Source organism: Chelonia mydas, chromosome 9 (assembly GCF_015237465.2).
Source record: "Chelonia mydas isolate rCheMyd1 chromosome 9, rCheMyd1.pri.v2, whole genome shotgun sequence".
Classification (NCBI taxonomy): domain Eukaryota; kingdom Metazoa; phylum Chordata; order Testudines; family Cheloniidae; genus Chelonia; species Chelonia mydas.
In genome coordinates, this window is record NC_057855.1 from 21,630,056 (window position 1) to 21,655,057 (window position 25,002).

The 25,002-nt window shown below is 43.6% G+C and overlaps 1 protein-coding gene across 5 annotated transcripts in view; it reads left to right on the forward strand.

The window, feature by feature from the left end:
- TRIM59 (tripartite motif containing 59) overlaps positions 1 to 25,002 on the forward strand; it is a 98,027-nt gene that overhangs the window by 12,634 nt on the left and 60,391 nt on the right. The window contains exons 1-3 of one of the 5 annotated variants that reach the window (XM_043522320.1): positions 7,794 to 8,309; positions 11,837 to 12,778; positions 15,252 to 16,160. In XM_043522320.1, coding sequence (XP_043378255.1) covers positions 8,307 to 8,309; positions 11,837 to 12,778; positions 15,252 to 15,320 — 1,014 coding nt within the window. In that variant the 5' untranslated portion in view covers positions 7,794 to 8,306 and the 3' untranslated portion in view covers positions 15,321 to 16,160. Of the gene's footprint in view, positions 1 to 7,793; positions 8,315 to 11,836; positions 16,161 to 25,002 lie in introns of those variants that run through there. The other 4 variants (XM_043522321.1, XR_006283719.1, XM_043522319.1 and 1 more) reach the window with 4 other exon arrangements.

Below are 25,002 nucleotides of genomic sequence, written 5' to 3' on the forward strand. Positions count from 1 at the left end.
GAATGTTATAATTCTTGACATCTGATTTATTTCCATTTATTCTTTTGTGTAGAGACTATCCGGTTTGGCCAGTGTACATGGCAGAGGGGCATTGCTGGCACATGATGGCATATATCACATTGGTAGATGTGCAGGTGAATGAGCCTCTGATAGTGTGACTGATGTGATTAGGTCCTATGATGGTCTCCCTTGAATAGATATGTGGACAGAGTTGGCAACGGGCTTTGTTGCAAGGATAGGTTCCTGGGATAGTGTTTTTGTTGTGTGGTATATGGTTGCTGGTGAGTATTTGCTTCAGGTTGGGGGGCTGTGTGTAAGTGAGGACTGGCCTGAGTCAAACTGAATTTTTGGATCTCAGAGAACTGGATGAAGTGTTCTTCCAGAACTAGATGAGATGTTCTGGATAAGCTACTCCGGGGGAAATTCTGCACACAATATTTTAAAATTCTGCATATTTCATCAAAATAACACACTGTAATCATGTCTGTTTCAATTATTTTGGTAATTTATTTCAAAATACCTTTCAGCAAGTATGTTTGTAACAATACAGACAAAAATGCAATACAATACAAACAAAAAATGATTCAGGAAATGTTTTTTGACAAATAGATTCCTTAGTAAGCATACAGAACTTTGAGTAATAATTAATTTACATTACAATACAGAAATGTATTTCCCACACACCCCAGAAGCAGTCCAAAGGTTTGGGGGAGTCAGGAATAATGCAGAAGCTGAGGGAAAGGGAAGTAATTGCTGGGAAGGAGCCTGGGAGTGAACCTGGAGGGTTGTTTGGGTGTGGGAGGGAAAAGTATGGAACTGTTTTTTGGGGGGAAGGATTATTAGGGGGTTTCAGAGTAATAGCCGTGTTAGTCTGTATTCGCAAAAAGAAAAGGAGTACTGGTGGCACCTTAGAGACTAACCAATTTATTTGAGCATGAGCTTTCGTGAGCTACAACTCACTTCATCGGATGTGGATCATTGTGGATCATTGGAATTGTGGATCATTCCTCATGCAGACCCTGATTGAACCCTAGTCTCTCCCGTTCAATTAGGCACATCTGCCCCTGTCCCCCATGCAGCCACCCGTTGTCCCTATATGTCCCTGCATCCCCACCAATGTTCCCTCTAATTTTTTCCATCCATGTGTGGAATAAATTTTGTTTTAGGCACATACCTTGGTGCATATGTGAAACAAAACCTAAATATAATACATATTTTTAAAAAGTTACCATAGGGATAATTACTCCAGCCAGGACAGGTTAGGCATTTTAGAGCTCACTACTCAAAGAATTACATTTAAGTGTAAGAGAAATAAAAATTATGAAATGCATAGACCAGTCAAAACACTAAAATAACACTTTGAAAGAATAAAATTATAGAGAATATATATGCATTGCAGGAAGTACCAAGAAGTAACAACAATAATACAAGTATGTGTTGGGAGGTGAGTGTGTGTGTGTGAGAGAGAGAGAGAGACACGTGGCTGGGAAAAGCCGTGTGCTGTCTCTTTAAGATACTCCCTGAAAGCTCTCCTGCTGTGTCCTGAATCCTGTTGTCTCCCCTCCCCCATTCTGCGGAGATGGGAGGGGGGAGAGAGAGAGAGTGTGTGTGTGTATGACAGAGACTGTTAGCTGGCTGCTGGGGAAATCTCAGAAATAGTGCACTCTCTCTCTAAGAAAAGCACTGAGACACTCGGCACTCAGACCGCAGCAGATCCGAGTCCTCCTGAGCCAGCCTGTCCCCTCAGCCCTGCTCTGCGGAGATGGGATACCGGGGCGGGGATAGGAGGACACCCTGACATCAGCACCCTCCTCCCTCCTTCACTTCCTCCCCTCCCTCCGCTCTGCACTTCCAGCAGGAGGGTCCCAAGAGCAGCTGCAGGACTGAGGGACATGGGGGGAGGGTCACCTGAACACATGCTGCCGGCTGTGCACACTCTGATATCATATGTGGTGCGCCATGCTAGGCTCCGGATGCGATCCCTGCAGCAATGGCTAGCGATGGTCTACTCCCAGTCCAGGAACCACCTGGAGAAGGTTGTCACCATCTCTGTGACAGTACTTACCACGCTGCGATGGTGAACCGACCCCGGAAAAGTCCTGGAAGGAGTTCCCTTCATCAGCGCTCCTCACTCAGTCGAATTGGTTTAGGACACCTCGGATCAGGGATGCACCTCGGCACCCTCCAGACCCAAGGTATGTGGTTCCCAGAGGAGTCAATGCTACACATAAATGTCAAAGAGCTTAGGGCAGTGCGCGGAGCATGTGTGGTCTTCTACCTTACCTGTCGGTCAGAGTGGCCAGAGTCCTCACGGACAACACAGCCTCGATGTTCTACATCAACAGGCAAAGCGGAGCGTGATCTTCAGCCCTTTGCCAAGAGGCACTCTGTCTCTGGGACTTCTGCATCAACCATGGAATCCATCTAGAAGCGTGTCACCTTCCGGGGGCCAGGAACGTGCTAGCAGATCACCTAAGCAGGGACTTCTTCTCTCACCACGAGTGCGTGCTCCACCTGAAGGTAGCCGGCATGATCTTCCAAAGGTGGGGAACTCCCCAAGTCTCTTTCATCTATCAAGGTCCACTTGGCCGCTATTTCGGCCTTCCATCCTTTGTTCCAGGGCAGGTTGGTCTTCGCTTACATGATGGTGCGATTTTTAAAAGGTCTGGAGTGACTCTACCCTCAGGTCCGTGACCCGGGGGACTTAAATCTCATACATTGAGGTCTGTTTCTGGTAGCAATAGCATCTGCCTGTAGGGGCTCTGAGATTATGGCACTTACCTCAGAGCCGACCTGGATGGTGTTCTACAAGGACAAGGTCTGGTTGCGGCTGCATCTAACCTTTCCGCCCGAGGTAGTTTCACAGTTTCATGCCAGCCAGGACACAAGATGAGCGTAGATTACACTCTCTGGATGTCAGGAGAGCGTTAGTCTTCTACCTCGAAAGAACTAAGCCGTTCCATAAGTCGACACAGCTGTTCATCACGGTAGCAGACAGAATGAAGGGCTGTCCAGTGTCCGCCCAAAGAATTTCATTATGGATCACCACCTGCATCTGTTTCCGCTATGAAAAGGCGAATGTGCCTTCACTGGCGATTGTGACTGCCCATTCAACTAGGGAGCAAGCCTCATTGCTAGCACTCCTGGCCAAGGTGCCAATCCAGGATATCTGCAGGGCTGCTACCTGGTCATCCATTCACGTTCCACTACGTGACTACCCAACAGGCCTGGGATGATGTTGGCTTCAGCAGAGCAGTATTGCAAGCTGCACAACCGTGAACACTGGGCCCACCTCCAGCAATACTGCTTGTGAGTCACCTAGAACAGAATAGACATGAGCAAGCACTCGAAGAAGAAAAATCAGTCACCTGCCTTTCGTAACTGTTGTTCTTCAAGATGTATTGCTCACGTCCATTCCATTACCCGCCCTCCTTCCCCTCTGTTGGAATTGCTGGGAAGAAGGAATTGAAAGGGCGTAGGGCCAGTGGTGCCTAATATACCGACGCATGAGCGCAGCACTCCAGAGGACGCCTCTGCCGGCCCTACAGATACCACTAAGGCAAAAATCTCTGACTATGCACATGGGCGCACACACAGGTAGAATGGAATGGACATGAGCAACACATAAGAACAACGGTTACGAAAGGTAGGTAACCCGTCTTTTCTTTAGCACATTTTATTGTCCATAAATATTAAAAAATAAAAGAATAAAAATAAAATTGTCTATTTGCAATATTTTTTTCTTGTGTGACTTTTAAATTCTTCAGTCCTTTACGTCTTACCTTTAATATACTTCCATGTACATTTCAATCATTATCAGGCAATTTGGGCCTTTATAGGGCAAATATTAATGAAGTTATGGACAAGAACTCTTCCTTGGTATATAGTCAAAATTGGTAGCTTTGGATGTGCCATAACAGAAAACTGCAGGATTTCTTGCAAAGAATACTTAACACACAGATGTCAGGGTACTGGCTGTATAAATCTGCAGAGATTAAATAATGACCCTCTTGCTGGAATGAACACAATAATGGGCCTAACTATACAGCCCAGTAAGCTTCTTGCTTATTTTTTGCTAACTCCCTTCCTGGAACTTGTTTTGTCTTTCCCATCCCCTTTCCTTGGATCTTTTGGGCTCTCCTCTGATTTCTCTCTCCCTGCACCTCACCTCTTTACTTCAGCCCCCTGATGTCCAAACTTAACTGCTTCTGTAGTTCCTTAACATTGCTGTCAGGAGCAGAGTGAAACTGAATATAGACATTACCTTTTGCTTCCTCAATGTCTATGGAGGAAAGGCTCTATGCAAGAGCAACTCAGACATGATCCTCAACTGTTGAGTCATGGGAAAGAAAGCAGTACAGGAGAATTTTAAAAATGCATGATACCTTTGCCAAATGTCAGCACCAATTTCTTGGATAGTCTTTTGAAGTGTGTGACTGTAGTGACAGTAAAGATGGAGAAATTCATTCTCATATCTACCAGAGTTCTCCTTCATAGAACCCTTGAACAGTGGAATGTTGTGCTAGGGGATGTGTGTGCACGCCTAACTTGCAAGGTTCTGTAGCCATGTGACCACACTCTGTAGTGTTGATCTTTGATGGCAGTACATGCTGAAAACAAAAGTTACTGTGGTAAATCCTTTTTTAAGTTTTTGAAACCTATTCACTAATAAGCAACTGCCAACACACTTTAAATCTCTGTTGCCTGGGAAACATTCCAGGGTGTTTCTGTGGTAATGGGAATTTGGCTCCCTCTGGCTAGTAGCTGTATGGTTCTTGAGTTATGAAACAGTTTTGTCCTGAACTGAACACAAACCTACAGGTTGGTTGCACTTTTTACTTTTTTAGCTTGTAGCTGTGAACAAACTAGGAAGAAACGTATTTGCTGGTGGTAAATGCTGTTTGTTTTCAATATGTATTCTTTTTCATAGTTTGAGATGATTCACAACAGTGCTAACAGCTTTCTTGTAAATTCATTAATTGTTTGATTTTTCTTATGGTGAGGACACATAATATTTTGCAGTTTCAAACTAATTTCCTGAAGATAAAATTAATCTGCATATGTCATAAAGAGAACAGGCCACAATGATTTTTTTGAATGAAAGGATGTCCATCTCCCTTGACAAATTTTTTCCTGATGTATAAGATATAGGTGTGTGGTTAAAATGATTTATCTTTATTTATTTTTAAATTCAGGGCTATGTGCTAAATCTGTTAATTCATAATAACTACCCTGTTTACTTAAATATTACAATATGAACAGAAGTAAACAGACTTAGTAGTTTAAATCAGTATTTTAGTTAATTTGAAATACAAGTCCCAAAATACTCATGAATCTGACATTTTTGAATAGTTTATTTTATGTGTCTTTACTCTGAGAATTAATTGAGTTAACTAAAAGCACTGGTTTGAGCCAGGTGGCGTTGGCAGGTTCCTCACCCAGCTCTGCCAAAGGATCTTAATTTTGACCTGCAATATTATTGATGCTGAAATAAAAATAACAGTACATACGAAATCAAAAATATTTCATAAATGTGAGTGCCCAACAAATACAGCCCACTGTAGACTTGCTGATTTGAAGCTGTATCAACGAAGTAACAAAGGCTGTCATTCTCCAATACAAAAAGGTATTCCTCACCAAAATGCAATGGTAAATGATCTGACTCACAATATCTTTGGAACAAAAGAAAGAAAAACACACCTCCTCCCCAACACCAGTCTTGAAGCTTTTGAATAGAGAAGCTGTTTTTTCCTCAAGTCACATACATGAAATAAACCACCACATGTCAGACATCATAGATGTCAACTGATCAATTACACATGTTATGCAAATACAGTAATTACCACTGCAAAACCAGCTGCAAGTCATGATACAATAAAAAGATTAGAAACACATTTGAATAAAACACAATTTAATTAACAGAATTCCTGATTAGCTATCATCCTAATTAAACAAATAGCCATAAAAAGGGAAAGTTAAAGGAGATTTGTGCAGGTGCAGCAGTCCACCAGCATGTTATCAATTGCAGAATTGGAGCCTAGTAGGAGTTGTGATTCAGAATAAAGATTAAGTAAAGTGCTTTTTATAATGCAGCAAAATCTAAATAATTGAACTACAGAATCAATTAAAGGGACGAGGCAAAAGTGCTGCAGTGATCAGTGTTAACATTAATTTTCCTAATAAAACAATCACAAAGAAGCAGAATAACTTGTTAGAAAAGTTAGTGTTAATGTGATCATTTGTGACGTAAGTGTGATTTCACTAAATTGGCTGAAAGGAAAAAATGAAACATGTAAATGGTCTGAAATGGAATTTAGATTAAGCCTAAATTTGTGGTGTACCAAAAGGATGTAAAAAGCAAACAAAAGAAACACGATCTTATGATGAGTGACCCTTTAAACACAGTACTTGTAAATTTAGAATCTACTGTGTGCACCAGAACATTTTAATACATTTAATCAATTCAGTAATGTTATAGGAGAACAATATGATGTTACTCCTGGGGAAGTTCTGCACCAAAAAATTAAAAATTCTGCACACAATATTTTAAAATTCTGCATATTTTATTTGTCAGAATAGCAAAATATAATCAGACCAGTTTCAATTATTTTGGTCATTTATTTAAAAATACCTGTTAGCAGGAATATCTGTAACAATACAAAATAACAAAAAAGATTCAGGAAATGTTTTTTGACAAATAGATTCCTTACTAGGCATATTAATACAGAACTCTGAGTAATAATTCATTTAAACTACCGTATTTCCCGCACTCCTCAGAAGCAGTGCAAAGGGAGTCAGGGATAATGGAGGAGCTGAGGGAGAGAGAAGTAAATTGCTGGGAAGGAGACTGGGTGTGAACTTGGAGGGTTGTTGGGTACGAGTGGAAAAAGTATGGAACAGGGTTTTTTTGCAGGGGAGGGAATGGGGAGGGATTGTTAGGGAGCTTCCCCCATGCAGACCCTGGCTGACCGCTAGCCTCTCCCATTCAGTCAGGCACATCTGCCCCTGTCCCCTTGTGTTCCTGCACCCCCTGTCCACATGTATCCCTCCAGCCACCCCCTGTCCCTTTGTATCTCTGCACCCCTCCCCCATCACTATGTGGCCCTGCACCTCCTTCCCCACTGTGGCCCTGTGCCTCCACTCCCATTCAGCCCCTGCTCCAGTCTGTCCTCCCCCAATAGCACTTATGTGCCCCGTCTGACTTCCCTAGTACTGCACGCTGTCTGTTTCCCCATGGCCCCTGTCTCCTAACCTGGCCCACTGTGAAGAAGGCAGGCTCTCTTTCTTCCTTAGCTGGTGGGGAGCTGCTGTTTTGGGCTATCGCAACAGCGCCCTCTGGTGGGCAAAAGGCGGAACTGCAGCAACATTTTGGCAGACGTTTTTTCTGTGCAAAAGTTAAAAATATGTGGGGCTTGTTAATTATGCGCATGCGCAGCAGCACAGAATTTCCCCAGGAGTAATGATGTAGTAGAATTAAATCTGGGTTATGTAAGGTATTATAATTCAGGAGAGCCCTAAATATTTTAAAACAATAATCTAAATAAAGATAATGCAATCACTGGGAAATTAGAAGCTATTAAACAATGTGCTTGGCAATAGCTCGCAGCCATGGACATTTACAATTATATTTTATTAGCAGCCAGGGATTATACCCTATGTTTTGTAGGAAAGCTAATTTTCATAGCATTGACCCATCTCCCTTCTATTCACAATTGTGCAATTTCCCTGTGCTGACTACGATTGCTTACATTAGAAAAGTATGTTTATAACTATCTTTTAATGTAATTAGTGTTCTGTTTTTTTGAAAAAAGTTAATGGCCATCAGGGAGATTTTCCAAAACACCTAAGGGATTTAGAAGCATAAAGTCCTAATGACTTTATTGACTAGTTCTTTTCTCACCTGGATTTTCTTTCCCACTTGGTTGCTTTGATCCCACTGGTGGTGCCAGTCCCTCCTGTTTCCTCTCGTCCTGTCATGTTCTAGCAACCTTCAGTAAGCTCCTAATTTTCAGCTTTGCCATACAGAACAAGTTGGAAAAGAGAGGTTAGTTACTTTACAGTAACGAGTTCTTCAAGATGCGTGGTACTTCAGGGTATTCACTGAGGATGTGTATGCACCTAAGATTTGAAGATTCTTCATTAGCTGCATCGATAGTCTGTACCCGTGGCTCTGAATTCAGAGCATAAGGGGCGATGAGGACCAACCGGCACTCCAGTTCCTACTCCAGGAAGGATCCTAAGCAGAGGGGGAGGAGAGAAAGTAATGGAATACCCATAGGGACCACACATCTCAAAGAACTCAAGTTATGGTAAGGTAAGCAACCTTTCTCTTTCTTTAAATAGTGGTCTCTGTGTGTATTCATTGTGAGTAACTCAAAGGAGGAGGATGGGAGGAGCTGTGTTTTACCTCAGATACTGCAGGTCTGCTGTGCCCCAGGATGCATCTGCAGAAGAAGCCTGCACCAGGGTGTAATGTCTAGTAAAGGTGTGTACTGAACACTATGTTGCTGCTCTACAGATTTCTATGAGTGGTGTACCCTGGAGAGAAGTGACAGAGGTGGCTTGTGCTCTGGTCAAATGGTCCTTCATGCCTTGATGTGGGGGAAGAATTTCCACTTGTTCACAACAAAGCAGAATGTAGCCTGAAATCAATTTCTGGAATTTTTGCAGTGAGATTGCTTTCCCCTTTCATCTGGTCAACAACAGAAACAAATAATCTCAGGGATTTCCTTTACAGGTAGAAAGCCATAGCTCTGTGGACATCTAGAGAATGGAGCGTCTTGTCCTCTCTGGTGATATGAGATTTTGCATAGAAGACAGATAGATGTATGGATAGATTCAAATGGAATTTGGAGAGAACCTTTGGAATGAATTTGGGGTATAATTTCAGTTTACCTTATCTTTATGGAACACGGTCTGCCATAAGTGCCCCAAATTTACCTAATTCTTCTGGCCATGGTGATAGCCATCAGGACAGCCACTTTCATAGATAGATGGAGAAGAGAGCATGAGGCCAAAGTTTCAAATAATGAATTCATAAGTGCGGGCAGACCAGATTAAGTTCCCAGTTAGGATCTGGTTTTGATACCAGAGGAAAGGCTCTGATGAGACCCTTAAAAAAAATCTCAGTCATAGGGTGGGTGAAGATTGAGCAGTTTTCTTCTGTTTATTGAGGATGGAGTGGACTTCCTCTGAGTATGACCTCTAGGTTTGTTGTCAGTCCAAATATCAGGCTGTGAAGTGAAGGGGTGGGTTGGTCGGTTTAGCCTTCATTTTGAGTGGGAAGCAGCTGTAAGCATATACGAAGATGAGAGGTCATTTGGAGGATTCTGATGACCCAAAACTGTCTCAGCTACAAAGGGGCAACTAGGATTACTGTCGCTTTGTCCTGCTTGATCTTATTAAGGACATGAGGTTAGAGGGGGATGAGTGGGAAAGCATACATTTCTGCTGCAGTGTACTCTCTGGTATTTCTGAGAAGGTTCAGTGGCCTTCTGATGGTAAAATGGCTGATGAGAAGGATGTTGTCTGTATGAAGGTAGTTTGGAGTACTTCTTCCGAGGTGCTGGGGTGTGTGCCCCAAGGACCAGTGGGTTGCCCAGGAGTCTTTTGAGGGTGTGTAACAACTCACCAGTTGCCATGGAGTAGGAAGCTATGTCAGCTGCATCTAATGCTGCCTGGAGGAACAATCAGTTATCAGCTTATCCTTCATCAAAAATAGCCTGAAATTGAGGCCTGAGTTCCTATAGAAGCTTGTTAGCAAACTCAGACAATTTATTTTAGTGAATAAAGTAATATTTAGACATCAGTGCCAATTCATTATATGAAATTGTAGGTTGGTGGAAGAGAAACTTTCTTCCAAGGCCCTCCAGTTTTCTGGCATCCTTGTTGGAAGGAGTGGATCTAGGCTGGTGGAGTCTGTTGAATTCAGTGACTGCCTGGACCACTAAGGAATTTGGGGCAGGATGGGAAAACAAATACTATGCTCTTTAGATGGAACAAAGTATCTTTTCTCCATCTTTTTCAGAATAAAGGCGTGGAGGGCTGGAGTGTGCCAAATTGTCTTGGCTGGTTCCAATATGGTTAGTTGACTGAAAGTGCCTACTTGCTATGTTCTAGAGGATGTCCAGCAGCTTGTAGATAGGGTCCTGAACTTCCTCCAGGGGACTCTGGAGAGCCCCTGTGATCTTCCTCAGGAGGTTCTGAAATTTTATGTGATCATCAGGTGGCAATGGTGAGGCCAGTGCAACTGCCTCATTAGGAGATGAGGACAAGAGAGCTGCAGGTGGATTGAGTGGACATGCTTGCTTGGGCTGTTCCTCCTCCTCCTCATAGCACTCCTGAGGGGGCTGAAGCTCTTCTCTGGAAGGTGATCTCTAACTCCTGCTCAGATTCTCTTGAAGTCAGGAGATCTATAGTATGGATTCCAGGTGCCCCAGTAGGTCCAATATGTGGGCTCTTACGGTTACAGAGATGGTGCCCTCTGTACCCTTATGAGTTTGGTGAGGGTACCATTGGTTCTACACCTGATAGTTTATTTTATGAGAGTGAAAGTGTGCCCAGGAGACTCTGGAACCCTGTTGGAGGTAATCTTATATCTCACACTGGTTTGAAGACCCACTGCGTTGGCCTCAGACCTGCTGGAGGAGCATGAGACTTTGCATTCTAGAGGTGAAGCTGTTGGTACCACATCTCATGATACTGTGGCTGGTAGATAGTCGCTGTGCTATTCACTGGTCCTGTGTAGCCCCTCTGGGAATGATCAGTTCTGAGAGTATTTTCAACTCTGGGTCAGTATAAACTGTTAGGTCGTGGAGGATGGTATAACCAGGTTTAGCAGATGGAGAGTGAGAGGGACTTCAGTCTCTGGGCAGAACCATCAGTGCAGAGTTGTGTTGATCTTCAGTATCACCTGCTGTGTGTTGGGACCACTGAGTCTTCCTCCTTGTGGTGTGGTACTGCCGGTACATTCAGTGATTGATTCTTTTTCTCCCTTGGCGGTGCTATGGTTGGTCCTTCCCACTCTCCCACCCCCCGTACAGGCAGTACCACTAGTACCAGTACCAGTGGTTTTGGAGTATACTTGGTTCTCAGTGCCCCCAGTACTGACCCTTGCTCCTTGTGAGCTTCAGACATGCCCATACTGAGGTGCGGACTCTCACCTGTCTGACTGGGAGGGATTTCTCCTGCTTCTTATGAGGATGCTTCTTTACTCTCCTCTCATCTCTGCCTGCTAGAGTCCCCATAGGACGAGGGAATGTCAAGTCTGGAGGGGCACTACTTTGTGGTTCCTGTGTACAGGGGGGTTAGAAGGTCCAGGATCAGACTGGGGCCTCATGGAATGCACCATCATGTCTTCAGAGTTGGCATTTGAATGTTTGTTGTATATGAGATGGAAAAGAACCTGGAGGGAACATGATCCTCCCCTGGCAATATAAGCAGGAGTCATGGGGATCACTAACTGGGAAGACCCAGGGACAGGCTATGCAGCACTTGAAGTCCCGGGATCTTGGGCATACTAGGTTCCCCCGAACTGTGAGAGCAATTGGGTTGGGGGAACCCCTAATCCCAAAATTGCCATCTAACTATATGTTAAAACTAACTACCCAAATATAAAGTTATTTACCATAAAAAAATGATTAGGAAGGCAGGAACACTAGGACAGCTTCAGACACTGAGGAATAACAGCTAAAGTACCAGTTTAGCAGCTAGGACCTTGGTTGATAAATTCCATGTTACTGTAGGCTGGTCATTAAAATTGTAATTTATTTTAAACCAGTTCATTATATATAAACTAAATTCTATAAATGGACTATTTTTTTTGTTGTTGTTATAGGAAATGCATCATTTTGAGGAGGAATTAACTTGTTCCATTTGCTATAGTATATTTGAAGACCCACGTGTACTACCATGTTCTCACACATTTTGTAGAAATTGTCTGGAAAGCATTCTTCAGCTATCAAGCAACTTTTCCATATGGAGACCACTAAGACTTCCACTGAAGTGTCCCAACTGTAGAAGTATTGTTGAAATTCCTCCATCTGGTACTGAGTCATTACCTATCAACTTTGCATTAAAGGCTATCATTGACAAATATCAGCAAGAAGACCACCCAGATGTTGCAACATGTAGTGAACATTATAGGCAGCCATTAAACGTTTATTGTCTTTTGGATAGAAAATTAGTGTGTGGCCATTGTCTTACAATAGGTAAACATCATGGTCATCCCATAGATGACCTTCAGAGTGCCTACATGAAAGAAAAGGAGACTCCTGGGAAACTCCTTGAGCAATTAACTGATGAACATTGGACTAATGTATGTTTCCTCATTGAAAAGTTGGAAGAACAGAAATCTCATTGTGAAAACATTGTTCAAGATGATAAGAAAGCTGTATTGCAATATTTTAAGAAACTTAATGACACACTGGAGCATAAAAAGCAAGCTTTGCTAGCTGCTTTGGATGAAGTTAATGCTCACATTTCTGAAGAATATGCACCACTCGTTGAAAACGTGAAAAGAATCAGAGAAGAACAGCTTGATTTAATGTCACTGAATACATCTGTTCAAGAAGAGGAGTCTCCACTTCTTTTCCTTGAAAAGGTTGATGATGTGCGCCAACGCATAAAAGCTTTGAAACAAAAGCAACTACCAGATATCAAACCTGTTGAAGTTTATCCACGAATAGGACAGCTATTGAAGGATGTGTGGTCCAAAACTGAAATTGGTCAGATTAACAAGATCCTCACTCCAAAAATAAAGCTGATTTCAAAAGGGAAGGTATGTCACAAAGGCAGTGAGAAGGAAAGAGGACAGTCTAAGGAATTGCTCCAGTCTATAAACCCTCTAACAGTGATGCTAATTTCTATGACGATAGTGATAATTATGATTTCATTTACTAAACCTGTATTGTCAGTTGTAAATGAAGTAACTTTGATCTATATTTCAGACATCTTGCAGTTTGTTTATCAAGATCTATGCAACAACTTGCAGGCAGTAATGGAAATGCTATGCCATACATCTAGTTTACTGATGGAATTCATGGGGAGAATTGTTTCTTTTTCTTTCTGAGTATCTGAAATACTGAGATTAGCAGTTAGGATAATTATAGGAATTCTTGTTATGTCTGAACTATTTATTGTACAAGGCTTTTTTTAGTTTTTATCTAAATGCTATTGAAATAATAGATCCTTTACAAAAAATTTAAACTGGTTCTCTAGATTAATTAGTCCCAGAATCAGTACACCGGATCACCCCCATCTGCAGAAATATGTGAAGGACAAGACTGAAGAGTGTGTGGGGCAGGGTTCTCTCTTAATACCCCAATTTTCCTCTTATCTTTTCCTGTCCTTTGCCCCCACTACCCTGCCCATTTCTGAATCTCTGCTTTTTGCTGATTATCATTCAACTCAATGAGAGCTGGATGGTAATTCCTCCTAAAGTAGTATGTACCACTCTTCAGTTGCATGTAAGGGGTCACAGTCAAATACATTGCTACTTCATCACTTGCCCATACTAATTTGTAATGTAGGAGAGCCTAAAGATACTAAACATACATCTCCAGGAAAAAATCAAGAACAAGTCAGAACTGATGCATATTATCTCTAAGAAAGCCATAAGTTCACAGATTCCAACCTAGGAAAGGCAGTTTCAACAGACTGTAACTACTTCTCAAGCATCTACTACCCAGTCCCTTCTTTAAACTAATTTTTTAGGTAGGGTGTGGCTAAAAGTACCACAGAATTAAATATGGGAAGAGAAGACAAATCCTAGAGTTTCAGACATTAAAACTGAGCTGGGTAAATCAAAGTGTTGAGCCAGTCATTGGCTCCAGTGTACAAAAAGTGTATATTATAAGTATTTGTATATTGCATTTTAGTAGACCTACTACACCTATCTACAGTGAAACCATTTTTTGGTCATTAAATCATTTATGAAATGACTGGGGTTCATCCTGTTGGCTCCAGGCTGTTAGTTGGATCATATTGCTTCAAGTTTCCTTATGTACATCATGTATAAGTGATCTTGTATCTTTCAAGTAGATGCGGGTGCTACTCTAAAACTTTTGGGATAATATTCCTTGGTAAAATATAAAAGTACAGTCCCGAAAAGTGCTGAATGTGTGCTGCTTTACTAAATGATGTAAATGTGCAAGCAAGAAATTCTAGTTAAGATATGGGGTGAAATCCTGCACTGTAGTAAATGGCAGAACACCCACAGACTTCACTGGGACCAGGATTTCATCTTATTTATTTATTTATTTTTTACAGCTTTTTCTTTAAAAAATAATGTGAAAATGCAGTATAAATGTCATCTTAAATATTACTGCACATACATTTAATTTGAAATGTAGTCTACTTTACTCTGAAACAAAAATGTTGACACCCTTCCTCTATAATCAAATTAAGTGCAGTATATTCCTTTAGTTAAAATACAAGGGACTGATTATGTCCCCACTGAAGTTAATTTTTAATAGGTTGATTGATTTACACTTAACAGTGAAGATTTCCCAGTAGCATGAGTCTTTGGATTGATGCTATGGGAATAACTCAGCACACATGAGCTCCAAATGGTAGGTTAATTTTGATGCCAGTTCTTTTTAAAAAAAAAAAAAAAAAAAAGAGAGATTTTTAAAAATACTGTTTGCAACGTATCAACAAATGTGTTTTTAGTTTTTTTTAAAAAGTTCATTTAAACGCAACATGCCTGCTTAAACTAAGCGATTAGCATTCATATAGCACTTCACATTTTAAAAGCCTTATTTAAAAAAAAACATACATATTCAAGGCATGATCCTGCAAAATGCCAAGAACCTTCAATTCCCATTGACTTCAGTGGGAGTTGAGGATGGTCAGCATCTCGCAGTATCAAACCCCAAGTTAAAGCATTAGTAATCTTAACTATCACAGTGTTGAGCATGTTCAACACCAACCAGGATTGGGCCCTTGTTCCTGTAAAATGGTATTTTAAGCGATCATTCTTGTACCATACAAACCAGGCTCTACATACCAACTAACAATTTGTGCACTCAATTTTAAAACTCAGGCCCAAAATGTAGAGTTTAAAAAAAACCCAACCCAAATGTAATACTTAGAAGTGTTTGTGATTATAATATTATAATTTCTTTTATAAAATATCTTTGTTTAGAGCTGGAAATGCCTCTGTAACAGAGTTTACAATCTGAACAAAGTAGCAGTATGTTAGGACAGGAAAATGGAAAGTAAAACTAATTTTTTTTTCATTGTTCAGCCAGAAAGTAATGGAAATAAGCAGCCAGCATAAAGAGGAATCCAATCAATTTTATGCAGAGGTGTGTTTCTAAAAAGTTACATTTGAGGTAAGGCTAGCAGTGGATAGAGACTTCTGTTTTGGATGGGAAGTGGAGGGGTTTGGACCACTGCATATTAAGCACAGTTCTGTATTAAAGTATACAAATTTATCTAATCTCAATATATGGAGGATTTTCTTAATTCCCATTAATACTAAGGGCCAGATTTTTAAAGGTAGGCACCTAGTGGAATTTTCAAAAGTACCTAGGCGCCTAATTTCAATGACCCTAAGTGTCTGTTTGGATCTCTTCTCTCAGAATGTCTTGTATATTAGTTTCCTGATGTTTTAAATATTTTACAAATATGTTTATAATTCAATTTTACTTTTCCAGATGACATGGATTATTTAGAAAATGTCAGTGTAACATTTGACTTTAAAAAAATTCAGAATCTATATTTATTCATGTACTGGATATTTTAATAAATCTATCTAAAAACGTATTATGTTGGGGAAGTGGGTACCTCTTATTCTCTCACCCCATATAACCACCTTTAATTCAACACCAAGCTGGAATGGTGGGTTTAACTGATGTCATGAGAGACGGAAGAAGTTACTCACCTTGTACAATAATGATGTTTTTCAAGATGTATCCCCCATAGGTGTATCACTGTAGGTGTGTCCGTGTTCCTGCACTACTGATTGGAGAACTTTGGTAGCAGTGTCCATGCAGCCTACGCATGCAACCCTCCTCAGTTCTTTCTTGATTGCCCCGGGCTAGAGACAGAGCTATAGCTGTCTGTTCACTGATTGTTAATTCTTTTAGAATTGCTAGTTTTTAGCTTCCCTCAAAGCTTTTCCTTTGTTACTCTGTTTGTATTTTATTTGGCCCTGCCTAAAAGAGAGAGAAAGAGAAGAGCAGAGAAAAAAGAAAAGGGCTTGTTTCCTGCCAACCCCAGTGGGTGGGGAACCTCCCTGGACAAGGGTGTGTACGACTCACAAAGACCAGTGACCAGCGGACACTTGCAGTGTGTTCACTGCCTGGGAGAGAAGCACATTCCAAAAAAGTGTAGCTTGTGTCAGCAACTGAAGCCCAGATCCAGCAGACAGAGAGCTAAGACTCAAACTCCTGCTCATGAAGCCAGCCTTCAACCCCCGGTGTCCTGGCAGGAGCTCTCACCACAACTCTCTACTTTGAAGGGAGGTGAGCCCAGAGAGATGATCCACTCTTATAAGGCCTCTAAGAAAAGGTCAGTGAGTCCCCATAGCGAGCCCCGATTGAGCTGAAAATGATCTCTGGCTTGATCAGTATCATCGATACTGACAGAGCCGAAGCCATCCAAATCTGCTACAGGGGGCATGCATGGTATCGAGTTGATGGAGCAAGTCATGGGCACCCCTCTCTTCTCACCCCATATAACCCCCTTTAACTCAATACCAGGCTTGAAACTGGGTTGAACCAATGTTATTGAAGCAAGTAGTTTGACAGTGCGGATTACAGATTCCATCTAGCCTTTCTAAATTCCCCATTCTTCTCTGTAGAGTGAATTGCAGAAAGATGCTCCCACTCATTTGTCTAGAAAATGTTAAAGTACCTGATAGATTAAAATTTCTCTCTGGAGAGGCGTATCATACTTTAATTAGGTCTGTTAGCAGTAGAGATCCTGAGAATAAAAAAATTGACTGTCTTTGGCACCAGTTTTACTTCAGACTTTCCAGCTCCAATGGCTCTGAGCTGGAATAACTGCCAGCAAAAGCTCCAGAAGAAATAAAAACCTTGTTTCTACATATAACTTCACTTACTGAGAAATTATTTTGTAGCCCTGTTTCTGCTGCCAAACATAGCACACCTTTAGCTAAGGCCTTTGGTGAAGAAATAATAAAATTTGTACCCCTACCAGGCTTTTTCTTGTACAGTGGGCTGTACAGGATTATAGGAGAGCTGTGCTTTGCAGGAAGGCCAGGTGGATCTTATATTTTGGACATTTGGTGTAGGTGTTACCATTTAATTTCTGTACCACTATAAACAGCTCTATAGCTCTGCACTTTTAAATAAATCTGTTTGTTTTTTATGCCCTTTTTCGCTCTTGAAAAGAGCACTTCCCAGATATCTCCTTTTCCCCATCTTTGGAGATTATTTTTACAGGAGGAAAATAGATATTAATAGTTGCAGACAAACCAAAGCTGAACACGTCTTCAGTTGTGTTTGCCATGTAGTTGTTCAGAGACATTTCAGGATGAGCTTAAACCTAAAACTTAATGAGTTTATTATTAAAGTGCACATTACAGAATCCTGCAATCCCATCATTTATAGTTTCTATTTGAAGACAGCTCCAGGGGTCCCATATTAAGGGGATCTGAGGATGAGGGGAAGAGTAGGTACAACCCCTTTGGAAAAGCCTTTGAATTCCATGGGGAAGGAGGGAGATAATACAGTCACCAGATGAGACAAGCCAATCAGCCCCTCCCCCACTGGTTGATTATTTCAGAGCCTTCCAGAATTCCCCTTGCATGGATCACAGAGACCCTGGCTATAGAGATGATGGTCATTCAAGAAAAGTCATAAACTAACATTCTTCTTTGTGTGCTTGCTCATCTCGATTTCATTCTAGGTGTGCGCGCACCCATGTGTGCAGTCGTTGGAGATATTTGCCTTAGCACTATCCTTAGAGCCAACTGTGGTGCCCCCTTGAGTGGCGCGATCATGCGTCAGTATATCCCTACATGCCCTACGCCCGCTCAGTTCCTTCTTACTGCATGTGATGGTTCGTTGGAGCATCTCTTCTCACTTTGAACCTTAGGGCCTTGTAAATAGTTGTTTATAGTGGTTAGTGTTATGTAATTAAGTGTAGTTAGGAGTTAGAAATTAGAGTCCCAGTGGGGACTTTGTCCCCAGTCTCCGGGGTTTAAGCCCTCTGTGGACTGCAACAGGCCTATGCCTGTAAGTGACCCCCACAGCAGCTGCCTCAAGTACTTGGGGAAATCATGTGAAGGACAAGTGTCGTATTTGTAAATATTTTCGACCCAGGACTCGGAGAGAGTGGGATATTTGTTTGTGGGCTCGCCTCCTGGAGGCTGCCCTTCATCTAGCTTCCGAGCCATCCCTCCAAGACTTGGCTAGTACCTCAGCCTTGGTTCGCAGCGCAACCCCGGCACGGAGCTCAGCTGGCACCACTCCCTGTTGCTGGTGCCCAGAAAGAAAATGAAGACGCACGGCTCCCGAGCACCAGGTAAGAAAGGCCATGGAGCATCGTGCAAAGGACCCAGTTTGTGTTGCCCTGCCACTCCAGAGCCACGTGGACGTGCCTCCCTAGTCACGGCCTTTAGCCCCTTAAAGGATCCACCTCTGACTCCTGGGAGCGATAGGGGACCCAAGCATTGGACGGCATTGATGCCTTCCCAAGCTCCACCAGTACTGAGAGAGCAGAGGCCTCTGCCCACGCCACCAGCACAGCAGGAATCGGCAAAGGCTCCCTGTGAGGGCAAACCAGCCACTAAGACCTATGGGGGCAGTGGAGCACCACCAATCCCCTGAGACAAGGCAGCATTCTCCATCTCCGTGCCGCAGATCTCCAGCGTCGCAGACCACGTCCTCTGGGGCTCAGCCTTGGTCACCGGAATTGCGATCGTGGTCCCCGCCATCTCAACATGGATCATCTTGGGGGAGGTGCCAGTCTCCATTCCACCGGCACCATTCGCCCTCCCACCGGTCGTCCTCTCGGTGCAGATCTTGCTCACCTGCGCCGTGGGAGCACTCCTCACTGCAATTCTGGTCCCCCTGGCCAATCCTCCCACTCCAAACACCGGTCTCTAGTGGCGATAGCCAGCGGGGAGAGACAGCGTGACGGCCCCACCGTAGTCACTGGAAGGGGATTCCTCCAGCACGGAAGGGCAATTCAGCCCCTCGCCAAGACCGCACCAGTTTGAATGGGCACCTGAGGCCATATCGACATCTACAGCGTCGACTTGGCAGCACGGCCAGTGGTCAGCGCGGTGGCCTTATTGGAGTGTGTTGGGCATGCCAGACGATGCCCCCTTTACACCGCTCATCTGCCACTGCCTCGGAGCAACAGCTGGCAGCACTAGCCTCAGTGCATGAGATGAGCTTGGAGGTTGAGGTAGAGGAGACAGCACTCACCCCAAAACTCCCCTCCCCTACAGGGGATAATGCCCCGGAGCCTCCCTTGGTGATAGTCATCGTCCTCTTCCTCAGCTGAGGTGGTCGTGGGATCCTCAAGGGCCAGCCCATGAAACAATTTTCTGCTTCGATGTGTTGCCGAGAACTTGAGCCTAGAGATGGAGGAGCTGGCCAAGCAGGCAGACACTTGTTCAGTGTCCTCTCAGCCTCTACCCTGGCATGTGTTGCACTACCAGTACGTGACGGGGTCCTGAAAATTGCCTCTAGCAAACCCCATCATCCATCCCTCCCCATCTCCAAAAGGCCTGAAAAGAAGTACTTCATCCTAGCCAAAGGGTTCAAGTACCTTTATACCCACCCACCTCTAGGCTCGCTGGTTGTCTCTGTGGCCAACAAAAAAGTAAAACAGGAGCACAGTAGTTCAACTTCCAAAAATAAAGAGGCCAAAAGACTGGACCTTTCTGGGAGAAAAATTTATTCAACAGCAAGCCTACAATTCTGGGTGGCGAACCATCAGGCCCTCTTGGGCAGGTACAATTTTAACTTATGAGACTTGCTTCATAAGTTCAAGAAATCCCTCCCCTCGGGGTCTGGCCCAGAAATTTGGCACCGGGGTGTAGGAAAGCACCGTGATGGCTAGGAGCTCTCTCCAGATGACATGGGACGTGACAGACTTGGTGGCTAGGGTGGTCGCAGCAGCAATGGTCATGCAGCGCAGCTCCTGGCTTCAGGCTGCTGGTCTGTCCCAAGAGATGCAGACCTCTATCCAGGACCTCCCATTCAAAGGGAACAGTCTCTTTTCGGAGCAGACTGATATGAGCCTGCATGGATTAAAGGACACTTGGGCCTGATGGTTCGTCAGCGCCTGCTGCCATGTAGGTGGAACCAGGGGCCAGAGACTGAAGCCCTGCAGCTGGAGGCCAGGGCTGCATGGCCAGAGCCGGGATAGGGAGGTCAGTACCTGCTGTCCCGCTGTCAGAGTCCAGGACCGCTCGCCCAGGTTCCTGAAATCCCACTGCTGGAGCCTGCCGCCCAAAGCCCCTCCCACCAACGTGTTGAGAACTCATCTTGCTCCTGCAGCATTGTGCCCCAACTTTCTCCAGAGGCGATGCATCCAGGAGCAACAAGGAGGGAGGGGGAGGAGCCAATGCTTTGCCCCCACCCTCCCGTCATCACCAAGGAGGCTGTCATGGCCGCACAAAAGGCCCATGGTGGCCGCACTTGAGAAATGTTGTGCTAAGGAGTCCCCTTTTCAGTCCCTGTCATAAATATAAAGGGAAGGTAACCACCTTTCTGTATGCAGTGCTATAAAATCACTCCTGGCCAGAGGCAAAGTCCTTTTACCTGTAAAGGGTTAAGAAGCTCAGGGTACCTTACCCAAAATGACCAATGAGGGGACAAGATACTTTCAAATCTGAAGTGGGGGGGGGGGGGGGCCGGGAAAGGCTTTTGTCTGTCTTTGTGATACCTTTGCCAGGAACAGATCAAGGATGCAAACCCTCCAACTCCTGTAGAGTTAGTAAGTAATCTAGCTAGAAAATGCATTAGGTTCTCTTTGTTTTGGCTTGTGAAATTCACTGTGCTGGAGGAAATGTGTATTCCTGTTTTTGTGTCTTTTTGTAATTTAAGGTTTTGCCTAGAGGGATTCTTTATGTTTTGAATCTGACTGCCTGTAAAATTATCTTCCATTCTGATCTTACAGAGTTGTTCTCTTATCTTTTTTTGTTCTTCTAATAAAGTTCTGTTTTTTAGGAATCTGATTGGGGTTTTTGGGTCTTAAAAATCCAAGGCTGGTTTGTGCTCATCTTGTTTAGTCTCAAGCCTCCCCAGGAAAGGGGGTGTAAGGACTTGGGGGGATATTTTGGGGAAATAGGAACTCCAAGTGGTCCTTTCCCTGTTCTTTGTCTAAATCACTTGGTGGTGGCAGCATACTGTTCAAGGACAAGGCGAAATTTGTGCCTTGGGAAAGTTTTTAACCTAAGCTAGTAAAAATGAGTTTAGGGGGTCTTTCATGCGGGTCCCCACATCTGTACCCTAGAATTCAGAGTGGGGAGGGAACCCTGACAGTCCCCTTCTTGACAAAAATACTCATCAGAATAATCAGTTTGGGGAGTTCGATTGGACCACCTTCAGTTCCAAAGCACCTGGTTCCCAAATGACATGAGGCTACATGGAAACATCCTAGAGCTCAAAGCCATCAGACTGGACTGTATAGTGTTCCTACTAGTCCTTCAAAACTTGTTAGTGCAGATCTTCAGAAAAGCATGAGAGCCATGCACTACCTAACAAGCAAGTGGAACTGGTGCCATTGGAATGGGTTAACACTGATGGCACTTCACCTCCCAGGAGTCAAACAATTTAGACCTCATGAGTAGGCAGTCGAATGGTTATTACACAGAGCCATCTTGAAAGCAATATTCCATAAGTTAGGGATACCTGAAGTACTTGTTCAGCGCCTAGGACAATACAAAATGCCAGAACTTTGCTCTAGAGGAGGCCTGAGTCCAGGGTTGCTACCAGATGCCTTCCTCTGGAACAAGGGCTTGCTGTACTCTTTCCCATCACCTCCCCAATTCCCAAAAATCAAGAGACAAATTCACTATAATTCTGGTGGTTCCATTCTAGTGAAGACAGTTCTGGCTCACATACTGACTTTGCATGTCTATTGAGCTTCCAGATTGCCTGGATCTGATCTCACAGCACCATGGCCAGATATTCCATTCAGAGCTGAAATCAAACACCTGATTGCATGGCTGTTGACTGGCTGATGGACAAAGACTGCTTCCTACAGGTTCAGCAAATGCAAAACTTTCTAGCTTGTAGTAGAAAGGACACCACCATAACTACTTACACTGCTAAATGGAAGAGGTTGTTTATTTGGGCAATGAAAACATCACCTATTTTAGAAGTTTCACTAGTTGCCATCCTGGAGTACACCTGCTTGCCCTAAAGTATTCAGTCCCCTCCATCAGTTCCATAAGAGTACATTTGGCAGCTATATCTGCCCATCATCCCGTCAAAGGCCACACTGCCTTCTTTTGCCCAACAGTAGCTAAGTTTCTCAAAGAATTTACTCATATTTTCCCACAGTAAGAAAGAAAGACTTCTCCTATGGGACTTAACTTTGAACCATTGGTGAGCTGCTCTTTGTACCATTTGTCAACAAAGACAGTCATTTTAGTGGCTATAATCCCAGCCAGAAGGGATAAGGGAGATCCAAGCCCTTATGGCATTTCCAATTTATACAGTTTTCCACAAGTACAAAGTGAATAAGGCTTCAACCAAAGTGGTCGTCTCCTTTTAGATGATCCACCTACCAGTTTTCTTCCCCAACTCCCATACTCCTTGGGAGTGAAGGGAAGCCAAACATCACATCTTTAGGCGCTCTCTTACTATCTAGCCAAAACAAAAGCATTCAGGCATTCTCCTAAATTATTGCTAGTGTTTGTCAACAGAATGGACAACCCATCTCCACCCAAAGATTATTGAAATTGGTCTCTGACTATATTAGAAAGTAGTCCACTTGGATCCACACCTGTTCAGATTAGGATCCATTTAACCAGCGCTCAGGCAGCCTCTGCTGCTTCTCTGAGAGACATTCCAGTCTAATGTTTGTAAAGCAGCGACCTGGAGTTCAGTTCAAACCTTTAGTCAGATTACTCCAGATTAGACACCTGCTTTGTCAGAGCTGTTGTGTAGTGATTGGTTCAGTAGGCTGTGAGGACTCACCTCCAGGCCACAAGTTACACTTCTGGTGACTCACAAGCAGTAATACATGTGGGCAATCACTCAAAGAAGAGAGAACAGTTGCTTACTCCACAGTAACTGTAATTCTTTGAAATGTGTTATCCACATTTTTCACAACTTGCTCTCCTTTCCCACTACCACAGCATCCTTGGCAATCTGGATTCTGATTTTAGCAAAGGAACCCTTTATGCCCTCAGCTACAGGGAGTCAGATGGCATGTAGGGGGCAGCTATGGCCCCAAAGGACACTGCTATTCAAAAATGTTCTGGTCTCCTCCTCATGGGGTTGGGAGCATATACGTACCAAGAGTGAAATCTGTGTGGATGACACAGCCAAGAAACAGAGTTATTGTAAGGTAAGTAACTCTTCTTTCATGCATGTGGTAGTGTCGTGATAACTGTACCAGGATGTTGGGTACCACTGGTACTTGAGTGCTGGGTAACAAAGTGCTAGATACCACTGGGTATTGAGATGGTGGGTACCAAAGTTAGTGCCAGAGGAAATGTGGTCTGCAGTGTTAGCCTGTTCTGCCATCCTTCTGTTTCGAAATTGGTACTAAGTTGTCAGATTGACCCTTCTTATCCATTGGCTACCCTTTAAATGCAGAACCTGAGACCAGTCTAACACATGCTGAGACTCTTGTGTTTTGCTTTCATAAGCACCAGAGGGGTGACCTTCCTCTCAGATCTGAAGGAGGAAGGATTAGCTGCTCAGCTGGTCTCAGAAGCTAATGCTCAGAAGCTAAAGACAACGGAGCCCCAAAGCATTGTGATGATCAAAGATAGCTGACAGAGATACTCTTATAGAGCTGATGGAGAGGCCTGCACACCTTAGGATGAGCAGGTCCAGGATAGTGGTTAGTAGTGCTTCTGAAGGAGATCAGTGATATTTCCATTGCCCAGATAGAGAACCTCATTCATTTAGAAGCTTACCATAAACCTCATGGGTACTACAAAGTGGATCAAATGGCATTATTTTCAACCCAGAAAGTACAATCATTACTGTCGAGATTGGTAGTAAATGCTCAGTCATCAATGCCAGGGCTTTTTGGTACCATAGATGGGACCTCAGTCTGTTCTGGGTCCTCTGGTCCTGGGGGCTTCAGCATGAGTGTGGGAAAAGTTCAGGCACCCTACTTCTGGGAGCTTCAGTGCTAATTGTTTTGATCCTCTGTACGAGGTGCAGTGGTGGCTTTGGTAGACTGCATTGAGGTTGTGGGTGGCTGCCAGTTGCGAAGACATCAGTGGAACCTGATTTGGACCCAGAATTGCCTCTTATGCTGGATCTGCTTAGTGCCAGAGTGGGCGGTCTATGTCTTCAGTCACCATGGGAGCAATGCTTCTTGCATCCTCTACTGTCAGAGGATGACAGGGATGGCCTGGTAGACTCTATAGTGGAGGAGTGGGTCTTCAATACTGAATGGGCTCAGGAACCCGAGGTGGACTGTTACCTGACAGGAGTGCTCCGGGAGGCAGGTTGGTTGGTCAGGTGGCCTTCTCTCCCTTGGGCCAATGAAGTCCTCATGGAGCTCTCTAGCAAGACATGTATAGAACATTCGTGTGCTTCCCCAAGGCAAAAGAGGAATTTTGCATCCATCATTAATGGGGCAGGACTTGAATCTGATGGTCTTAGACTCTGCCATGTACAGAGGAGTGGTCCAATGTTGGAGGGACTTCCTGGAGTCAAAGTCCTCTTCTAAATCGCTCCTTTTTATTTTTTTTGCCAGTGGTCTTAATTTAAAAAAATCTGCATTAACTACAACTGGAAACTAAGTAGAAAAAACAATCATAGTGGGTAGAGACACAGATACTGCAGATGTTCAGTCTAATAGCCTAAGAAGGAACTGGAGAGC